The 17,510-nt window shown below is 38.4% G+C and overlaps 3 protein-coding genes across 5 annotated transcripts; 1 reads left to right on the top strand and 2 right to left on the bottom strand.

Annotated features, from left to right (window-relative positions):
• Positions 1-881: 881 nt before the first annotated feature.
• On the top strand, positions 882-3,626 carry LOC112156619 (oocyte zinc finger protein XlCOF19). The gene is made up of 2 exons (XM_036214429.1): positions 882-891; positions 1,357-3,626. Exons 1-2 carry the CDS (start codon positions 882-884, stop codon positions 2,319-2,321), a joined length of 975 nt encoding a protein of 324 aa, XP_036070322.1. The 3' UTR covers positions 2,322-3,626.
• Positions 3,627-5,549: 1,923 nt separating this feature from the next.
• Positions 5,550-9,979, bottom strand: LOC112156804 (gastrula zinc finger protein XlCGF17.1). 3 transcript variants are annotated; one of them, XM_024289176.2, is made up of 3 exons: positions 9,451-9,979; positions 8,146-8,292; positions 5,550-7,390 (listed from the first exon to the last, which is right to left on the bottom strand). In XM_024289176.2, the coding sequence occupies exons 2-3, from the start codon at positions 8,177-8,179 to the stop codon at positions 6,246-6,248; spliced, it is 1,179 nt and encodes a 392-aa protein (XP_024144944.1). In that variant the 5' UTR covers positions 8,180-8,292; positions 9,451-9,979; the 3' UTR covers positions 5,550-6,245. The 3 variants fall into 3 exon arrangements, with proteins under 3 accessions (XP_024144944.1, XP_024144946.1, XP_024144947.1); XM_024289178.2 differs by having other exon boundaries at positions 8,177-8,292; XM_024289179.2 differs by lacking the exon at positions 8,146-8,292.
• Positions 9,980-12,169: 2,190 nt separating this feature from the next.
• LOC112156790 (gastrula zinc finger protein XlCGF57.1) lies at positions 12,170-15,926 on the bottom strand. Its single transcript, XM_024289155.2, has one exon. It carries the CDS (start codon positions 15,904-15,906, stop codon positions 14,545-14,547), a length of 1,362 nt encoding a protein of 453 aa, XP_024144923.1. The 5' UTR covers positions 15,907-15,926; the 3' UTR covers positions 12,170-14,544.
• Between the last annotated feature and the right edge of the window lie 1,584 nt (positions 15,927-17,510).

The raw sequence follows: 17,510 nt of genomic DNA, 5'->3' as shown, positions 1-17,510 counted from the left end.
TTTTTTTTAAATAAATTTGTTTTAATTGGTTTTCAACTAATATTGACACCAATTTGGCTCCATAGCCCTGCACATCTCTGGAATGCAGCTCGGTTCTTGTGGACGACAGGGGAATCTGTTGGAGCTTTTCTTGAAGCTGCTGTCACTCTTTTCCGTCTAATATTGTTTCTGTCTTTGCCTCCATACACACTTTAATCATTTTGGAGTGACTTTAGTGTTTGCCCAAATCCATTCCTCTTGTAGTGATCACTCGTGAGCTCGTTGTTGAGCTGTTACCGTCTGTGTGTTGCTCGCTCGCACTGTACTTTCAGTTCGTATGTTTTCCGTGACCACGTCACTCATTCTGTCGGGTAATTATTTGTGTCACAAGTTTTGTGTTTCGTCTCGTAGCGCCGCTTGATATCAGCGCTCTTAACAAAACCAGCTGACTCCATGTTTATAATACAAACCGGCCTGTAGAACTCACTGCTGGTAAATAAAAGCGAAAGCTTCGGTCCACTCATCTTAAAAGACACGATTTTCAGTCCACTTTTCTCATTTTAGACAGAGCCATTGTTCACGCACATTCCAGATAACTTTACGTCCCAACTACGTAAACATTAGCTCACCGCTCTGAGCTTTTGCCGGTTGAAGGACCCTAGTCTGAACGTAGGTGTCCTCGCGCGCGCCTGTTCAAAAATTGCCGTGTAAAGATGAATGAAAAATCGTACTTTTTATTAAAAATGCTTGGCGGTCCGGATAAAAGGGTCTCGGGGTCCGGACCGCAGTCCGCCAGTTGGGGACCCCTGTCCTAGACTGAGGTATTAGCGCCATCTTTGGCCATAATGCACTTCTAGTGCAATTATTTCTGCTAATAAAGGTGCATACCTTATTACAAAATCATGGCATGTGGTTAGGAATATTTTTAAAAGTATTAAATTGCTTTGAAATTCTAATAATCAATAAAAGTTTGATGCTTCATTCGAATGTATTTATTTTCTTTCATTGAAAGTAAAGAACAATATAAAAACTAGATTTCTCAGAAAATATCAGAATAAGTAGTTATGAACTCAGAATCATGACTGTGTTAATTTTTTTTTTTTTTTTTTTTTGAAGAATTAACTTTAGCTAATCCTGGGCTGCATTTTTCCCCAGCTGTACTTTTATCTGAATTTCCGTATTATACTAATGTAACATATCTTGTATTTGGGCACACCCCTTCTGTTTCTTAAAATCATTTCAAACTCTGCCTGAAAAAACATCTCTTAAGCTTTTTAGTTTAATTTATCGCCCATGAAATGTAATTTTATTTTGACATCCCAGAAAGTGTAATACTAATAATGTGATTTTGTCTGTTTTTTGCTTGTGTGTCTGCAGACCTTCCTCAACATTATCTCCATAGAGATGAAGAGACTGGGAACCAGGAGGGGAGCTCTTGTGTTGCGCAGAAGGTACCAGAACCTCCACAGATTAAGGAGGAACGAGAAGAACTCTCCATCAGTCAGAATGAAGAGCAGCCTGATTTAAAGCGGGAGACTGAGACCTCCGACATTCCTACTTATAAGGAAAATGAACGCAGTGAAGCAGATCTAAACAATCAGCACAGCTGTAATGATCAGAGTAGGAACAGAGATCATGTCCAAAGCGTGGACCGCTCTGATCTGTCAGAAAGTCAGCAGGACTCTGATGTTGGGATCAAATCCAGAACACCTGCTCAAGTTGATGAATTAAAACAAACCCAAATAAAGCCAAGTCTTCCCTGTAAACAGTCCGGGGAGAGTTCCACAGTTTCTAAGAGTCTTTCTGTCCCACAGACGCTTAGCAAAGGGAAGCCCTTTTCATGTAAAGAATGCAATGAAAGCTTTGAAAATAAATTCAATTTCATAATTCACTTAAAGACTCACAACGGCGAGAAATATTCCTGTAAGGAGTGCAAAAAAAATTACAGAGACAGCTCCTCTCTCAGAACCCACATGAGGATACACACCGGAGAGAAGCCTTTTACCTGTAAACATTGCGGCAAAAGCTTTGGAAATAATGGGAATCTGAAAATCCACATAAGAACCCACACAGGAGAAAAGCCCTTTTCGTGCGATTTATGCGGTAAATGTTTTCGCCACAGGTCTCACCTTAGCATCCACACGAGGACTCACACAGGAGAGAAGCCCTTCCCTTGTAGAGTATGCAATAAAAGTTTTCGTCAAAGTTCCAATCTCAGGATCCACATGTGGACTCACTCAGATCATAAACCTTTTCCTTGCAACCAGTGTGAAAGAAGCTATTACCAAAAATCTCATCTCAGAGATCACATGAGAACTCACAACGTAGAATGTGTGCTGTAGAATATGACAGCTGGAGATACAACAAATTGACTCTGACTGAGGACGATGATTGGCTGTGGGAGGAATACTTCAAAGATCACCACAACCCTACTGAAATGCCTCCTGCTGAGGAAGAAAAGGCTAATCCTGGGCTCCCATGGCTATTGTTAACTGCTCCGGTGCAAATCTGGAGCGGTCTAGGTACGACAGATAGCTCCTAATGGTTACGGGATGGCTGCAGCCACAGGCTCTGCTGCAGACTTACTGAAACTCTGAACTCATGTAGGTTCACACAATAACCCGCCATTTATATAGGAAGTACAATCATCCCCCATCCTTATTTTCTGCAGTTCAGCTGCATCGTCCGGCAAAAATTTGAACCCATCGAAACAGATTTGAACTTGCAATTTTAAAGTTACGTAAACACTGCGACGCTCGCATTGAAGCCCTAACGCTAGCCGTGGGAGCCCGCAGTCTGAACTCTAGAATGGGACTCTAGAAGCTGAGGTAGTAGTAGTAGCTAAAGGGACTTGGACTGCCGTCCTGAATGAGTGAAAGACGCTTGGTCCTCCACTTAGTCAGTTTGTAACCATTCAAATTGAGTCATACGAGGGTCAGCTCGAGGAGATTGTATCGTCCCTCTGCGGAAAGTGTCTTTGGTCAAAAAACATTCTCAGTTACAGCGGCACAGGAATGGAACTCTGGAAGAACTGGCTGGTGACACATCAGACATGTTAGCATATATAATTCTTTTAATACCCAGAATTTACTCTGGTATTTTATATGCCTGCATGTGCCTTGTTTTCTTTAATGTTTTGTTTAATGTTTTCAAATGGATTCAATGTACATTTTTGCAAGTCATTGACTACTCTACAGCCCATTTTACATTTCCATTGTTATGATTTATTTTATTGCGTCTGCACCTTTTTTTTATTTTTTTACATTTATTTGACTGTGTCTGCTCATTTAACTTTTTAAAAAAGTTATGTTTTTACTGTTCTTTCTTCTTTCTCTCCTTATGCTTGTATTACATTTTGGTTTTTATAGGGAGACATTTTTACCATCAGTCCAGGGACGGCGGATGAAAAATAACTCAAGCTAACTGGTTTATTGCAGGAATCCTTTTAAATGTGCAATGACCGTGTCAAACAAAGGAATAAATGCATGTTTAGAAAATATATTTTAATGAACAAAAAAAAAAGACCTGCTGCTCATTTTATTGTTACTACTTTACTTTTGTACACATTTATATCCAATCTTTTATTGATGAGTATTTGTCTTCTTGTTTTGTCTTTTAATAAAAAATGATTTCATTCAACCAAAAAATGGCATTTTTATAACTACAGTGAGAGACTTTCTGTGTGTTTCTGTAACTGCACTTGCAGCGTTTAGAAACTTGTTTCTGTTTTCGTCTTTTTAAACAGGTTTCATTCTTCACAGTAATCCTAAGGTACTGGAGTCATGGAAACACTGTTTTTGTGGCATTAAGCTTTTTTTTTTTTTGTGGTGTAGAGAAATCTCTCATATGGAGATGGAGGGAAACAAGGATGGATGTGTGGAGAAAAGCTGAAGTTGATATTACAGCCATAGACTGTTCTACAGTGTGTTCCATCATCAACAAATTTATAGTGAGAACATAGTTTTGCTGTAAGAAAGACACATCTTTGTGAAAGCCAAACATTAGTTCTGGATTTCCATCTGGCTTCAACTATTAAGGGACTTGAACCCTCAATCATAAGGCCACATGGTCTATCAGCAGTCACTGTTTCAGCCCGCAGAAGTCAAGTTCTCATCCATCAGATCTCTAACAAAATAATGAAGTCTTCCCGCGTTGCAGCAACAGTTTCCATGTTTCAGAGGATTTTCTGAAGAAGAGCTCGGTTCATGATCGCATCATGATGTTTATCTTTTCTTCATTTCTGGAAATCATCTGTTTCTTTTTATCTAAGTTGGAAAAAAACATGATCTGGATCATCAGTGGATTAATTCATTTCTGCTTATCTGTCACTAGATGGCAGCATTTCATTACAAATTGGCCATTTCAAACTTCAAGCTGATTCAAGTATTTATTTTAAGTAAATAAATGACATTCAAATAAAGTTTGGGATTGAAGATCTACAGGGATTGTGGAGGGAGACAGAGAAAATCCATGTTAAGAATAAATAAAGAGGATTGTTGAAAATTTGAAAAGTATGCTGACCAAGCTAGATGATTCATCATAACATGTTTGATCACAGGTGAGTAAGATCAGGAACTAAGACAGCTGCTGGTGAAAGAGGAACATTTGAGCGGACTGTTTGAAACATCAAGGCAGATCTCATTTCCTACAAAGAAAAAGAGTCTCTCACGTAAAAAATAAGAATAAAAACAAACACACATTTCTTGGGAGCAATTGATTTCCTTTATAAACAGCCTGCTGCATCTTTGCTGTCTCACAGATCACAGTTCATTGGCTGATTCTCTGTGAAACCATCAGAAACTCCCTATGAGTCAGCGACAGCAAGACTTGATTACATCCCCCAGATTAATGTCGTCAAGACCCCACCCTGGAGCCAGGCCATGGGTTGGGGTATACAGGTGAGCACCTGGTGGGTGGGGCTCTCCCCGGTGAGGTCAAGCTCAAAGGATTGACATGGATCCCCCTCTTTTGGGGGGAGCGTGGATTGGGATTGAGGATCAATCAAGGGTGGGCAAACCTCTGTCATGGTATCTGGTCATTGGGACGTCACTCACTCCAGAAGGGGAGGAGCCTGAGCCGAAAGCCGAGAGGTAGCGGCTAGATCCACTGTCTATTCAGTGACATCTGCCGCCTTTAATGTTAAATAATTTCATCAATGTTTTCAATTCGCTTTGTTTCCAAACATGTAATATTCCACACTTTGAACAGCGGATCTTCTTCAAAATGTCTTTTCTGAGTAAACATGGCTTTGATACATGCATGTGTGTTCTCCTCTCAATACTTGCCCAGTTTAAGGTTGATGTTTTTTCTTCTAATGATTCAAACCAGTAAAAGATTTTAGTTTGTCAAATTAGAAAAACTAAAAATGACAACGTCGTCTCTCTTTTGTGTGGAAAGCTGGGTCTGTCCTTGTGGCAGGAGTTCAGAAATTTCCTGATCCAACTGAGAAAAACTAGCTTTTTTACAGCATTTTACTGTTGAGAGTCTCAAATCTTCATCTTTGCTCTTATACAGAGGATGTTGTGCTTTTATTGTGGGGAAAAACATGAACTAAAATGAAAGGCGAAGAGTGACATCTGCTCAAAATGTTTATTTGAAAACGAGATTTTAAATCATTTTCACAGTCAGAGCTGATCAAACCCAGATTTAAAAAACAAAAAGTTTTTAAAATTTAATCTTTAGCTCTTGCATGAGCGGTTCCAAAGACAAGAACAGCTACTGCAATGGAATCAGTTCATGCAGTTGTCCTTAATGTAGACAAAACTTACATTAATCACATAAAAACTTTTATGAAGTAAAAGGTCTTCCTTCCATTCAGCATGGTAGCGCACATACCAGTCTTTTCAGCATCAGATCCAAGCATATTTATTAATGAAAAAGAGAAAAATATTTTTAAAAATGCACAGAAAAATGACAGAATAATTGGAGTGGTCGGCAGCAGAGCCTGTGGGTGCAGCCATACCATAGTCAATGCAAGTCATCTGCTGTACCTAGACCACTCTAGTGTCCACACTGGAACCGGAATGGTTTCAGTGTGAGCCCGGGTTAACCCTTACCCTAACACAGAGGCATTCAGAAGTGGAGAAAAAAACTTGTATTAAAGATTAAAACAAACTTTTAGATCATCATTTAAAAAACACTTTTTATCTCCACTAAGCAACATGGGGGGATTTTGGTTGGTTTTCCACAAACTGACGACCTTCACCAATCATTGAAGTGCCATCAAGCCCCGTCCCTCTCTAACTCTAGAGCCGTCACTGAAGGAGTCAGCTGCTATGGGTCATCATGTGTTTCCTGAGGTAAGATCTTTCCCTAAAAGGTTTGTTACACTCCTTACACGCGAAAGGCTTTTCTCCTGTGTGAATCCTCATGTGTGCCCTAAAGACAGATATTCGAGAAAACCTGTGGTCACAGTGTTGACACACAAAGGGCCTCTCTCCTGTGTGGATCGTCATGTGTTTTTTCAGGCTGGATTTCTCACCAAAACTTTTATCACATTCTTTACACGGAAAAGGCTTCTCACCCGTGTGAGTTCTCACGTGGGTTCTCAGGTTAGATATTTGACTGAATCTTTGATGACACTGAAGACAAAAAAAAGGCTTCTCTCCTGTGTGCGTCATCATGTGTCTTTTCAAACTAGATGATTCTCGAAAACACTTGAAACATTCTTTGCAGAAAAAAGGCCTCTCTCCTGTGTGGATTCTCCTGTGAGTTTTAAGGTGACACAGTCGTCTAAAACTTTTATGACAGTCCTCACAAGTGAAGGGTTTGTCTCCAGAGTTACTTCTCACGTTGACAGATGCCTTACGAGAACAATTAGAACTTTCACGAGAAAGTTTCTTTTCTTTTTGGGTTTGTTTTGCTTTTTTAACAGCAGAGTCACACAGACTTTCTGACATAAGAGAGCCGTCCACATTTTTGACATGACTTCTGTCTCTTGTCTTCCTCTGATCTATATTCTCTGGGTCCGTCTCCTCATCTGTAGTTGATTCTTCATGCTGGCTTCCCTCTTCATCCTGACTATCACTAAAGCTCTGCTTGCTATTCAGATCTTCTTCACTGAGGTCATGATCCTCAGAAGTTGGAGTGTCCATCAAGATATCAATCTCAAACTGCTCTGCATGCTGACTGATGCAGAGCTCCTCTTGTTCCTCTTTAATCTGTTCAGACTCTGGTTCCTCCCACTCCTCCTTAATCTCAGAAGATTCAAATTCATCCATTTCCTCCTTAATCTGTGGATCTTCTAATTCATCAATTTCATCCTTTATCCGTGGATCTTCTAATTCATACATCTCCTTAACATGTGGATCTTCTGGTTCTTCTATTTCCTCCTTAATCTGGGGAAGTTCTATTTCTGCTTGTTCCTCTTTGCAGATCCTTTCTTGGTTCATCCTAGAATGCTGGGAGATACCTGCATGAACACAAAGCACAAGAAAAGTATATTTATGTATTCAAAGAACTTTGTGTTATTGTGTAGATAAAACAACTTTGGCCTTAAAACGTACTAAATAGGCGTTTTTTTTTTTTGTTTTTGTTTTTTTAAGGAATAGAAAATTAAAAGTTGGTTTATTCAAAACCTCTAACCAAGAAAAACCAAACACAAAGACCTGCGTGCACAGAAGCCAACGTGCTGGGGAAGTGAGGAAAGGTGATCAAGTACACTTTTAAGTCCCAAAGCAGCAGACTTGCACTTACTTTTGCATCATCTGTCAAGAATTTTCCCTTACGGATGATAATTTATAATATAACTTTTAAGAGAGAACTTGTGAGTAGTAAAATGCTAATTAAAAATGGTGCATGATTTAAAGGGAAAAAGTCATCTCTAAAATGTGTATGTGTTACACATCTTCCAAGCAATAATCCCACCCAGACTGCAGCATGACTTCTCTCCAGAGCAGTGCTGAAATATTAATACATGGTATCATTTAGAAAAGATGTTTGTAATTCTCTTCTTTCAAGGGTTAAGAAAAATATCATCAATCGGCTGCAGCTAGTTCAAAACTCAGCTACTATTTGTTTATAAAAGCTCAAATGACATTGCAATAAATGGAACATTGATTAGAAGGAGGCGATCACCAACATCTGCTTTTCATATATTATGTGAAGCAATGTATATTCAAGCTAGAGCCAAATCAAATTTCCACATTGCAAACACAACTGCCATGCCAGATTGATTAAAGTTTGAGTTTACTCCAACCATCGCTGGTGCGGTTGACCTTCAGGGTTATGGGGGTAAATGGTGAAGGAATGAGAGGAAGAAGGCGTGTTCTTCAGCAGAAAAAGGAAAGTCAGGAATCCGTGTGTCCCAGAACCCTATGAAAGACGAACAGAAGCAACTCATTTGTGACAGAAAACAAGACTGGATGGACGGAATAAAAACATTAAGTGAAGAGAACGATGTCTGTGATTGGGAATCAATAAGGGAGTAACTTGAAGAAAAAAAACTTAAAAGTAACAAAAGTCTGATTGAGTCATTAAGATATTTCATTGAACAATAATGAAGTATTAGAAGAAATATGTTTGGCCTGGTAAACTTATTTTTATTTACAAGACTACTTGGCTATCATTTCTAGAATTTACTCTGTTCAACTTAATGTTTCAAAACTGGATGAATAAAGGAAAATAAGTTTTGACCCTACATCAACCTGCTAAATAACTAAACGTGATAATGCAATAACATGAGCTCCACTAAATTATGGTGTATACACATATCAAACAAATATTCTTTTGTAGTGATTGTACCTTCTCATTAAAGTGCTTTATTTTCAATAAGCTTTTAAGTCCCACTCCAACTATATATTCATCTATTGTATAATTGTTCCCAGTGATCTTTAAATTATGATTCAGCTATTTTTAGCCAAAATCAAAAACCCTGTGTTATTTTTTAAGACATATTTTTTGCAGGAGCTCAATAGAAATTTGCTTCTGGGGTATTTATATATATGCCCTCAATCACAAGAAAAAAAGCTACAAGAACATATTAAAAACACAAGATTTTTATTGGAAAGGGACTTTCACACTTCTAACTGGTCATTTCACGTAGCTATGTGGTTTCATGTTTTTGTTATGGATTTATTTTTTATTTTTTGCCGTTATTTGCGTTGATTGCCTCCATACTTGATTCTCCTGTGTGTTATTAAGCTGCCTTTTCTATTAATCAAATATTAAAAGAAAAATACAACTAAGAACCACAAATTACCGCCAGAAAAATGCTTATGGTCCCAGAGAAGGTCTAAGTCGCGAAACTGTCACTCCGAATCAAAACACTGCAGAAACCCCGCCCACCTGTGTGAAGTGTGTCTGATTGGATGAGGAGGGGCCCCAGAAACAATCTAACAACGAGATTGAGCGAAGAAAATAAAATCAGTGAATCTGAAAACAGAACTTTTACTGTTGGGGAAAAAAATCTTTAAAACCCAAGTCTGTCTAACTCCAACTGTAAAAGAAGAACCGAGACTGAAGTGAACATACCTATATCCTGGAGCTGAAGCTGTGGTTTCCAGCAGATATCCAGCAGTCTGCGCTGACGACAGAGCTCCTGCTCGTACTGGACGATGGTTCCTTCACAGAGTCTGCAGATTTCTTCAGCAGCAGCAGAAAGTTCCTCTCTGACAGACTCTCACATCATGCTAAAGTGCAGACATGGTTCCTGCAGATGCTCTTCGCTGCAGCTCCGATCACCTGCTGGTCTCACAATCACAGCTCCGTTATTTTTGGATTTAACGTCGAGTTGACGCATCAGATGCACATTTATAAAACTTATAGTTTCAACATGAACCACGTAACGTTCTTTTTCATCAGGTAACCCCCAATAAACCACCTAAAAGACAAGCTCACAATCACCGTTAGCTAATGCTAACGCTGCCTGACTGTTTACTTCCGGGTGATGTTCACGAACTTTAGTTACACATTTTTTTAAATGATGGTTTCGGCTATATTTAAAAGAGGAAAAAACAACAAAAACACACGAAAAAATGTCCATGCTCATTTCTAGAAAACCACAGTTTAGAATAAGTCAAAGAAAAAAAAGGCTACTATTTTGCGTGAGCAGGGAACGGATATGACGTCACCAAAACAAAGTTTACGACAGATCACTTTTAAGAAGTGACCTTTGTTCTTTTTTATGCTTTTTTTTTACCCATTGAACACAGTGCTAGAATACAACAGGAAAACAAATGTAGTAACATATACATTAGAAAGCACAATTACAAAAATAAACAGCCAGGGAGTTAACAATATAAATACATTTAAAAATAGACAATTCTAATTTATTTTGAGAACCATGTTAGAGCAGTCTGACATTGATTTTATGTATAGATTTACCTTTTTTAGGACAAAAAAAAAAAGGGGGGGGGGAAATTGGGGTTATTTTTAATATTGTGTTGTGTTTTTGCCATAATGAAGGACACACACACACACACACACACACACACATATATATATATATATATATATATATATATATATATATATATATTAAACTGTTTTAGTTGTTGAACCTATTTGTTACAATTTATCTTATTTCAAGTAAAGAAATCTAGGTGTGATGTTTTTACATATTCACTGCAAGATTGCAAAAACAACTTTTTAAAGAACTGGCAATGAAGTTTGGAGGTGGTTTACTTTTTTTCTATGATAGTTTTTAGTGAACATAAGGTAATTCCTTTACAGTTTTATCAAATAAATTTTCTGATTGTTTTATTCTATTGAGAGAAAATAGACTCACTGGATTTGTGTGTGCTTGACCTTCGATTTATAACTTGTGCCTACCGGCTTGTGTGGAACTTTGGATTTATGTGCATGGAATAACTGATTGTAGCTCATAAAATACATTTTGCACATAACTGTGTGTATTTGCAATTGTATATTTAAATGTTATCTAGAATATCATAAACTTACAATAAAAAATAAAATTTCTGCACCCACAACTTGAAATTAATCAAGCTTAAAGCTAATTACATATTCAAAATGGCTTTTATGTATTCGATAGACAAATCAATCTCACATTATATTATGTTTGCTGCTATATATATTTATATATGTCTTTTTACTGGGTATATGAAAATGATATGTATTAGATGACTATCATCCATGCCTTTTATTTTGAACAGGAGATCAGAATGAACAAAATCTTAGAAATTCAAAGATTTAGAAAGAAATGCTGTTTGTCATTGCAAAAGTTTTTTTTTTCTGGTTGAGTTCAGCAGTATCACAAACAACATAAAAACATAAACATAAACATGACAGCTCCTCTAGCAAAGAGCAAATGACGCTCTTGAGGAAGAGTTGTGTGCTGGAGGCGCTGTCAGGGGTCCTTCCACCAGGCCGACTAATTGACAATTTTCCTGCCTTCACTGTGTATCCTGGATGTGGGGTCTCCATTACTTTATTGACTGGGAGGACTATGGTATTGAGTGCCTCATGCTAACATTCTGGATGCTGCTTGAGACCCATTGGGTTCACCTCGAGAAGCCAGGTGAGTCACCAGGAGGCGTCCGTAGATGGTGGTGGTGTAGTCATGGTTTTTCAGTACCTATCCTCTTGTCTTGCTCTCATTGCCACTGCTGCTGTTTTGTCTCCACGTGTGCTCAGTATGATTGGGGGGGGGGGGGNNNNATTCTGACACACTTGAACCTCATCAACCCTCCAGTATTTAAGATTGGTCCCTACCCCTTCATCCTGCCAGTCCGTCAGCTTACCCAGAGCGGTATTGAGCCCACCTCTGAACTTTTTCTAACCCTGGCCTGTGACTGCTTTTGAATGTTTTAAAAATTATTTTCTTGTTACTGCCAAATCATCTTGTAAATCAGCATTACAAAACTCATATCTGAGCCACAAACTGATTTAATGTCGGCCTCTACAAGGTTGAAGTTGGCATCCTTTTTTTTAATTTAAGTTTTGACTCATCATGTAATTTTTCTTTAAAACTATTTTCTGACCTAAAGTGTCTGAACAGGGTTTGGTCTAGTTCAGCTTTTGTCGTCAGAAAATTCTTAAATCACTTTTACAAATGTTCACAAATCAGCAATTTTGTTTTGTTGAACCTTCATCCTCTCTAAAATATCTGCAGGAGGGTTAAACTTTCTTTGCACACTGTAGTATGTGTATGATCCATTCAAGTGCGAGATTTTCCTATGGAAGTTTGTTCACCCAAAATTTTAATCAAATGTTTAAATAAAAACAAAATTAGTTGAATTTAATATATACTTTATTGATCCCGAGGGAAATTGCACGACTGTGTATTTTTATATTACATCAGAATCACACACTAGATTAAAAAAAAAAAAAAACATTAAAAGATCACCTTTTAAAAACACATAACACATTGGTGAAGAACACCAAAAATACCCCAAATAAGACAGACAAGAATAATTAGTGTTTAAAAAAGAATTAAGACATCACAAAAAAACAACAAAAAAAAACAGGATAAGTTGGACGATTCAGTGTGCTCTCCACTAACCTCCTCCTCTCCCAGTAGCACTGAAGAATCAAACTGCATTGGGACCACTGGACTTTATGAATCTCTCAGAGGAGCATAGTAGTGCGCAAAATCTATTGCTAAGACAACTTCTCTGGTAAGAGAAGAAAGAGTCCAAGGAGTGGGCCAGTGTTTAACAGGTTACAGAACTTCAGATTAAAGCCCACTCTAAAAATAAAATAAAGTATTTTTGCAGTTGTGTACTGGTTCTTGTAGCATGTTTCTTTTGATAGAAGAATTTGAGATTAAGACTGCTTTTCAAACCTGCAGTTTGAAAAAGCTCGGGTTTAGGACGCAGCAACTCCATGGGCAGGACCAAGTCTCCCTGCTTCACTTCAACTCAAATCCTCCACTTGAAGACACATGGATCCATTAACGTCTTCATTTTCCTTTCTGGGCTGCCATCTTGCTCAATTCTGTACGTCTGGATAGTTCTGATATTGTTTGCCTTTTTTGCTATGCTAATGTTAGCTTGGGGCTGCAAAGAACTGTAAAACTAGCGAGGGAGTGTAATTAAAGGCATGGTAGGATTTCAACTTCTGCGCCAACAGTCCAGCCCACAACCCAGAGGTGAATTTCTAATGAGCTCCCGCTGCTCTGCAGAAAATATTATCTTATAAATTAACACAGGCTTTTTGATTTTTGCTAAAAACTGCATAATCATAATTAAAAGACCACTAGAAACAATTTTATAGTAGACAAAGTATACTTGGATTGAAACTTTAAAGTAATTAAAGTATGTTTCATTTTAATTGTAAGTGGGTCCAAATGAAAGAAAATTTTAAAAAGATGTCCTCAAAAGGTGTAATACCTTTGTATTTACAGGTTATGATCCTTTTTAAACCAAAATTTAAAATGTCTCGTCATGACAGGTTCCACCTAAACGAATTAGCCAATTTCCTGGAACTTCATCACTGCTCCTGAACACTCTTTTCTATCTGTTTTCAGGTTGATTTACAGCAGATTGTCAGAGATCAGATGTGAAGCTATGGGATCAGCACTGAAGTCCAATCTGACAAAACTGACTGAGCTGGAAAAAGTTGAAGGATTTAGGATTTCTTCAACTGTGGGGTTTTCTGGAGACGACCGGGCTGCATACTCTGAGGTCAGAGTCTGCGTTTTAGTTGTGTTCCGATCAATATGACAAAGTTGTATTGATAATAAACTCCAGATATGTGGCTGATGTTCTCCTGCTGCATTCTGAAAATTTTCATGCTGAAGGTTGTTTTCTTTTTCTGAGCTTTAGTCCGTTTACTGTAACAGAAGATCTAATGCTTGAATGTTTGTTTCCATCGTCTTCATTTCTGATGTCAAATTCCTCCAGAACAATCTTAATATTTCCACAAAAGTCTGCTGATGTTTCCTCTTCTTCAAAGTCTTTACTGCGGATCCAAGGAAAGCTCCGTCTTGAAAATCAAACAGATCTCATATGGAAGAAGGTCCATGTTTTTTGGAAGTTCAGACTCATTCCAACAATAGCAGAGATCTTTGCTTATTGTGACTCTAAGATCAGACTCTTGATTTCCAGCCAGAGTTCTTTAAAATTTCATTGCAGTTTTCACAGACAGTTGCAAGCAAAACCAGCCAATATTAGTATGAACTAGACCACGTGGTTGGAGATACAATTGATGCAATGGCAAATTGCTGTGAAGTATAAACTGACTTTAACACACATACCAATCTTTTTAGCATCAGAAACAAGCACATTAGTTCATGACATAAACTGGAAAAAAGAAAAATAGATTTTTCTTTTTGTCATATTTTAAAAAGTGTATAGAAGAGTTAACCGAATTTCGAATTATGAAGTAGTTCTTCATAAAATATAACTTGGGAACATTTGACTTCAAATGTAGCAGAATATAATATGTTTATTTATTAATTCAGTCCTGCAGAGTTCAGGTAGAGAACCTAAATCTCAGTTCTGAATATTGAAGTAAACTTGGAGACAAATCAAGTTCCTTCAGAATTCCAGGTCATATTAGAATACTATATTAGCAGAGATTTACCACAAACCAACTATCTCCACCCACCATTGAAGTGTCGGGAAGCCCCGCCCCACTACAACCCAGCAGCGGACACTGCATAAGTTATCTGCTGTGGGTCATCATGTGCTTCCTGAGGGAAGATTTTTCCCTAAAATGTTTGTGACACTCCTTACATGCGAAAGGCTTCTCTCCTGTGTGTATCATCATGTGTGTCCTGAGAACAGACTTTCGAGAAAACCTCTGGTCACAGTCTTGACAGGCAAAAGGCCTCTCTCCGGTGTGGGTTGTCATGTGCTTCCTAAGGTAAGATCTTTCTCTAAAAAGTTTGTGACACTCGGTACATGCGAAAGGCTTCTCACCGGTGTGTATCCTCATGTGGGTCCTGAGAACAGACTTTCGAGAAAACCTCTGGTCACAGTTTTGACACGCAAAGGGCTTCTCTCCTGTGTGGGTGGTCATGTGCTTTCTCAGACTGGATTTCTCATTAAAACTTTTATCACATTCTTTACACGGAAAAGGCTTCTCACCCGTGTGAGTTCTCACGTGGGTTCTAAGGATAGATATTTGACTGAAACTTTGATGACACTGTAGACAAAAGAAAGGCCTCTCTCCTGTGTGGGTCCTCATGTGTCTTCTGAGAGTAGATGATTCTCGAAAACACTTGAAACATTCTTTGCAGAAAAAAGGCCTCTCTCCTGTGTGGATTCTCCTGTGGGCTTGAAGGTGACACAGTCGTCTAAAACTTTTGCAACATTCTTCACAGGTAAAAGGTTTGTCTCCAGAGTTACCACTCAGGTTGACAGATTCATTACGAGAACGACTAGAAGTTTGTCCAGATCTTCCACAGGAGAGTTTCTTATCTTTTGGGGTTTGTTTGGGCTGTTTTCCAGCATCAGAGTAACACTGATTTTCTGACATGGCTATACTTTGGTCATGACTTCTGTCTCTTCTCTTCCTCTGATCTCTGTTCTGTGGGTTTGTCTCTTCATCTGTAGTTGATGTTGATTCTTCATGTTGGCTTCCTTCTTCATCCTGACTATCACTAAAGCCCTGGTGACTATTCAGATCTTCTTCGCTGAGCTCATATTCCTCACAGCTAAGAGTATCCATCAAGGCATCAGTCTCAAACTGCTCTTCATCCTGACTGATGCAGAGCTCCTCGTTTTCCTCCTTAATCTCCAGAACTTCTAGTTCATCCGGATCCTCATCAATCTGTGGATCATCAAGTTCATCCTGCTCCTCTTTAATGAAAGGTGGTTCGGATCCATCCTGCTCCTCCTTAACATGGAGATCATATGGTCCATCTTGCTCCTCTTTAATCTGAGGAGGTTCTGGTTCCACCTGCTCCTCTTTAATAAGAGGATCTTTCGGTTCATATTGCTCCATTTCAATCTGATAACCTTCTGGTCCATCCTGCTCCTCCTTAATCTGAGCAGGTTCTAGTTCTGCCTGTTCCTGATTCATCGTAGAACACTGGGAGAGATCTGCGTAAACAAAAAATATAAGAAAAAGTATATTTTTGAGTTCAAATAACTTTGTGTTATTGTGTTGCAAATAAGACTCACAATCACTTCAGTCTTGAAAATCTGATTTGAAAACTTTTACTGGAAAAAACAATTTTAAGGAACATATCACTTAAAGTTAAACGTTTGTCTTTTGGACCTCAATCTGCTTAACCTCCAAAAAAAGAAAAAAAGAGATCAGTTAATGCCTGGGTTTAATCTAACCAAAACTCGTGTTGTCCTCCAGAGTTATGGGGTAAATGTGACTACTATTGGAGGAAGGAGAGTAAAAATGAGAGGAGGAATGTATGTTCTTCAGCAGAAAAAGGAAGGAAAGGAGTGAAGGACTTGGAGGAAAATGTAGGGAGTTTGGACAGGGAAAACCATTTTGTCATGGTGTCTGAATCTACAATTCCAAAATTCTATGTCAATCTGGCGTGCAACTGGATTTTTTTAATACTGGGCCTTAAAAAAGAAAAAATTAATGGTTGCACCGATGCGGTGTAAATAATGTTGTTTAAAAGTTTCCTTAGAATGTAGTTTCTGGTTATCAGACGTTAAAGATTCAGAAACGTGCTCATTAAGGGAGTGATTACATCATCTGCTGCTGGCGTTCCATTTCTGCTCAACTGCCCTAGTTTGTGAGCCGCTGCACTAGTTGAGAAAATGAATCGTTTTTTTCTTTGAGGTTTTGGTCTTTAAAGTAAGTGAGTTTATGGTGAAGCTTTTTTTTCTTTGAGCTGTTTTTTTTGGTTATTTACTTTCTGTTAGTGATGTGCTGCTAGATAAGCACTAATTAACCCATAAGCAACATTAGTTCAAATTTGGGTTTGTATTTATGCTCGTTTTTCACCAGAATCCACAAATCCATGTACAATTGCCGGTCGCGGCTATAACGGAGGGGCGCTGGAACAGCAGCTCCGCTCAGGATCCACCGGGTGGTTTAACCGGACACCGGAACCGTTCTCCTGAACGTAACCCTTCTCCTGCATCTAAAAACGTCAGCACTGCTGCACACATTTAGAAACTGACACGCGATTAGACCCTTTCTGTATTCTGGCATTTCACTAGATTTCTTGTTTAGTGAATTCAACAATCAGCATGTGCTAGCATGAAATCAGTTATGAGCTCCAGCTAGTGCTGCTGCAAGGCAGCCTAAATGATCATGTTTTATTTTGTTTTCATTTTTTCATGGGCTTATCAAAGTCTGTGTCTCGCTAGCATGTCTGGGGGGATAATGGGCGGGGTTACGTAGCCCAGCACCATAAGCCACGCCCACACAGAGGGATTTTTGGAAAAGAAGGCTTCAGATCAACAAGAATAATAGCTTTTTAAGACATTTAGGATGTGGAATTTTTGTTTAAGACTTTACAGTCCTAGTTAAAACCCCACTGGGAACATTTAAAGAAAATAAAAAAAAATGTTGTAGGGGAACTTTAAGAGTATTTTGGACTTTAGTACTTTTTATTTATTTTTTTTACTGCGGTGAAGTTAGTTTTAGGTTGGATTTTCAACAGACATTTGCTCTGTTCATATTTAGGGACCGTCAACAAATGACAGTATAGT

This window comes from Oryzias melastigma, linkage group LG2 (assembly GCF_002922805.2).
Source record: "Oryzias melastigma strain HK-1 linkage group LG2, ASM292280v2, whole genome shotgun sequence".
Lineage (NCBI taxonomy): Eukaryota > Metazoa > Chordata > Actinopteri > Beloniformes > Adrianichthyidae > Oryzias > Oryzias melastigma.
Note: the sequence above shows the minus strand (reverse complement) of the source record. Positions and strands in the feature narration are given on the sequence as shown.

Excerpts from the sequence above, each read along its gene's own strand:
- LOC112156790 (XM_024289155.2), bottom strand. The coding sequence starts at position 15,906 with ATGAATCAGGAACAGGCAGAACTAGAACCTGCTCAGATTAAGGAGGAG.
- LOC112156804 (XM_024289176.2), bottom strand. The coding sequence starts at position 8,179 with ATGGTTGGAGTAAACTCAAACTTTAATCAATCTG. Across the intron at positions 7,391-8,145 it reads CTCAAACTTTAATCAATCTG|GTATCTCCCAGCATTCTAGG; the intron begins GCATGGCAGTTG and ends GTGTTCATGCAG.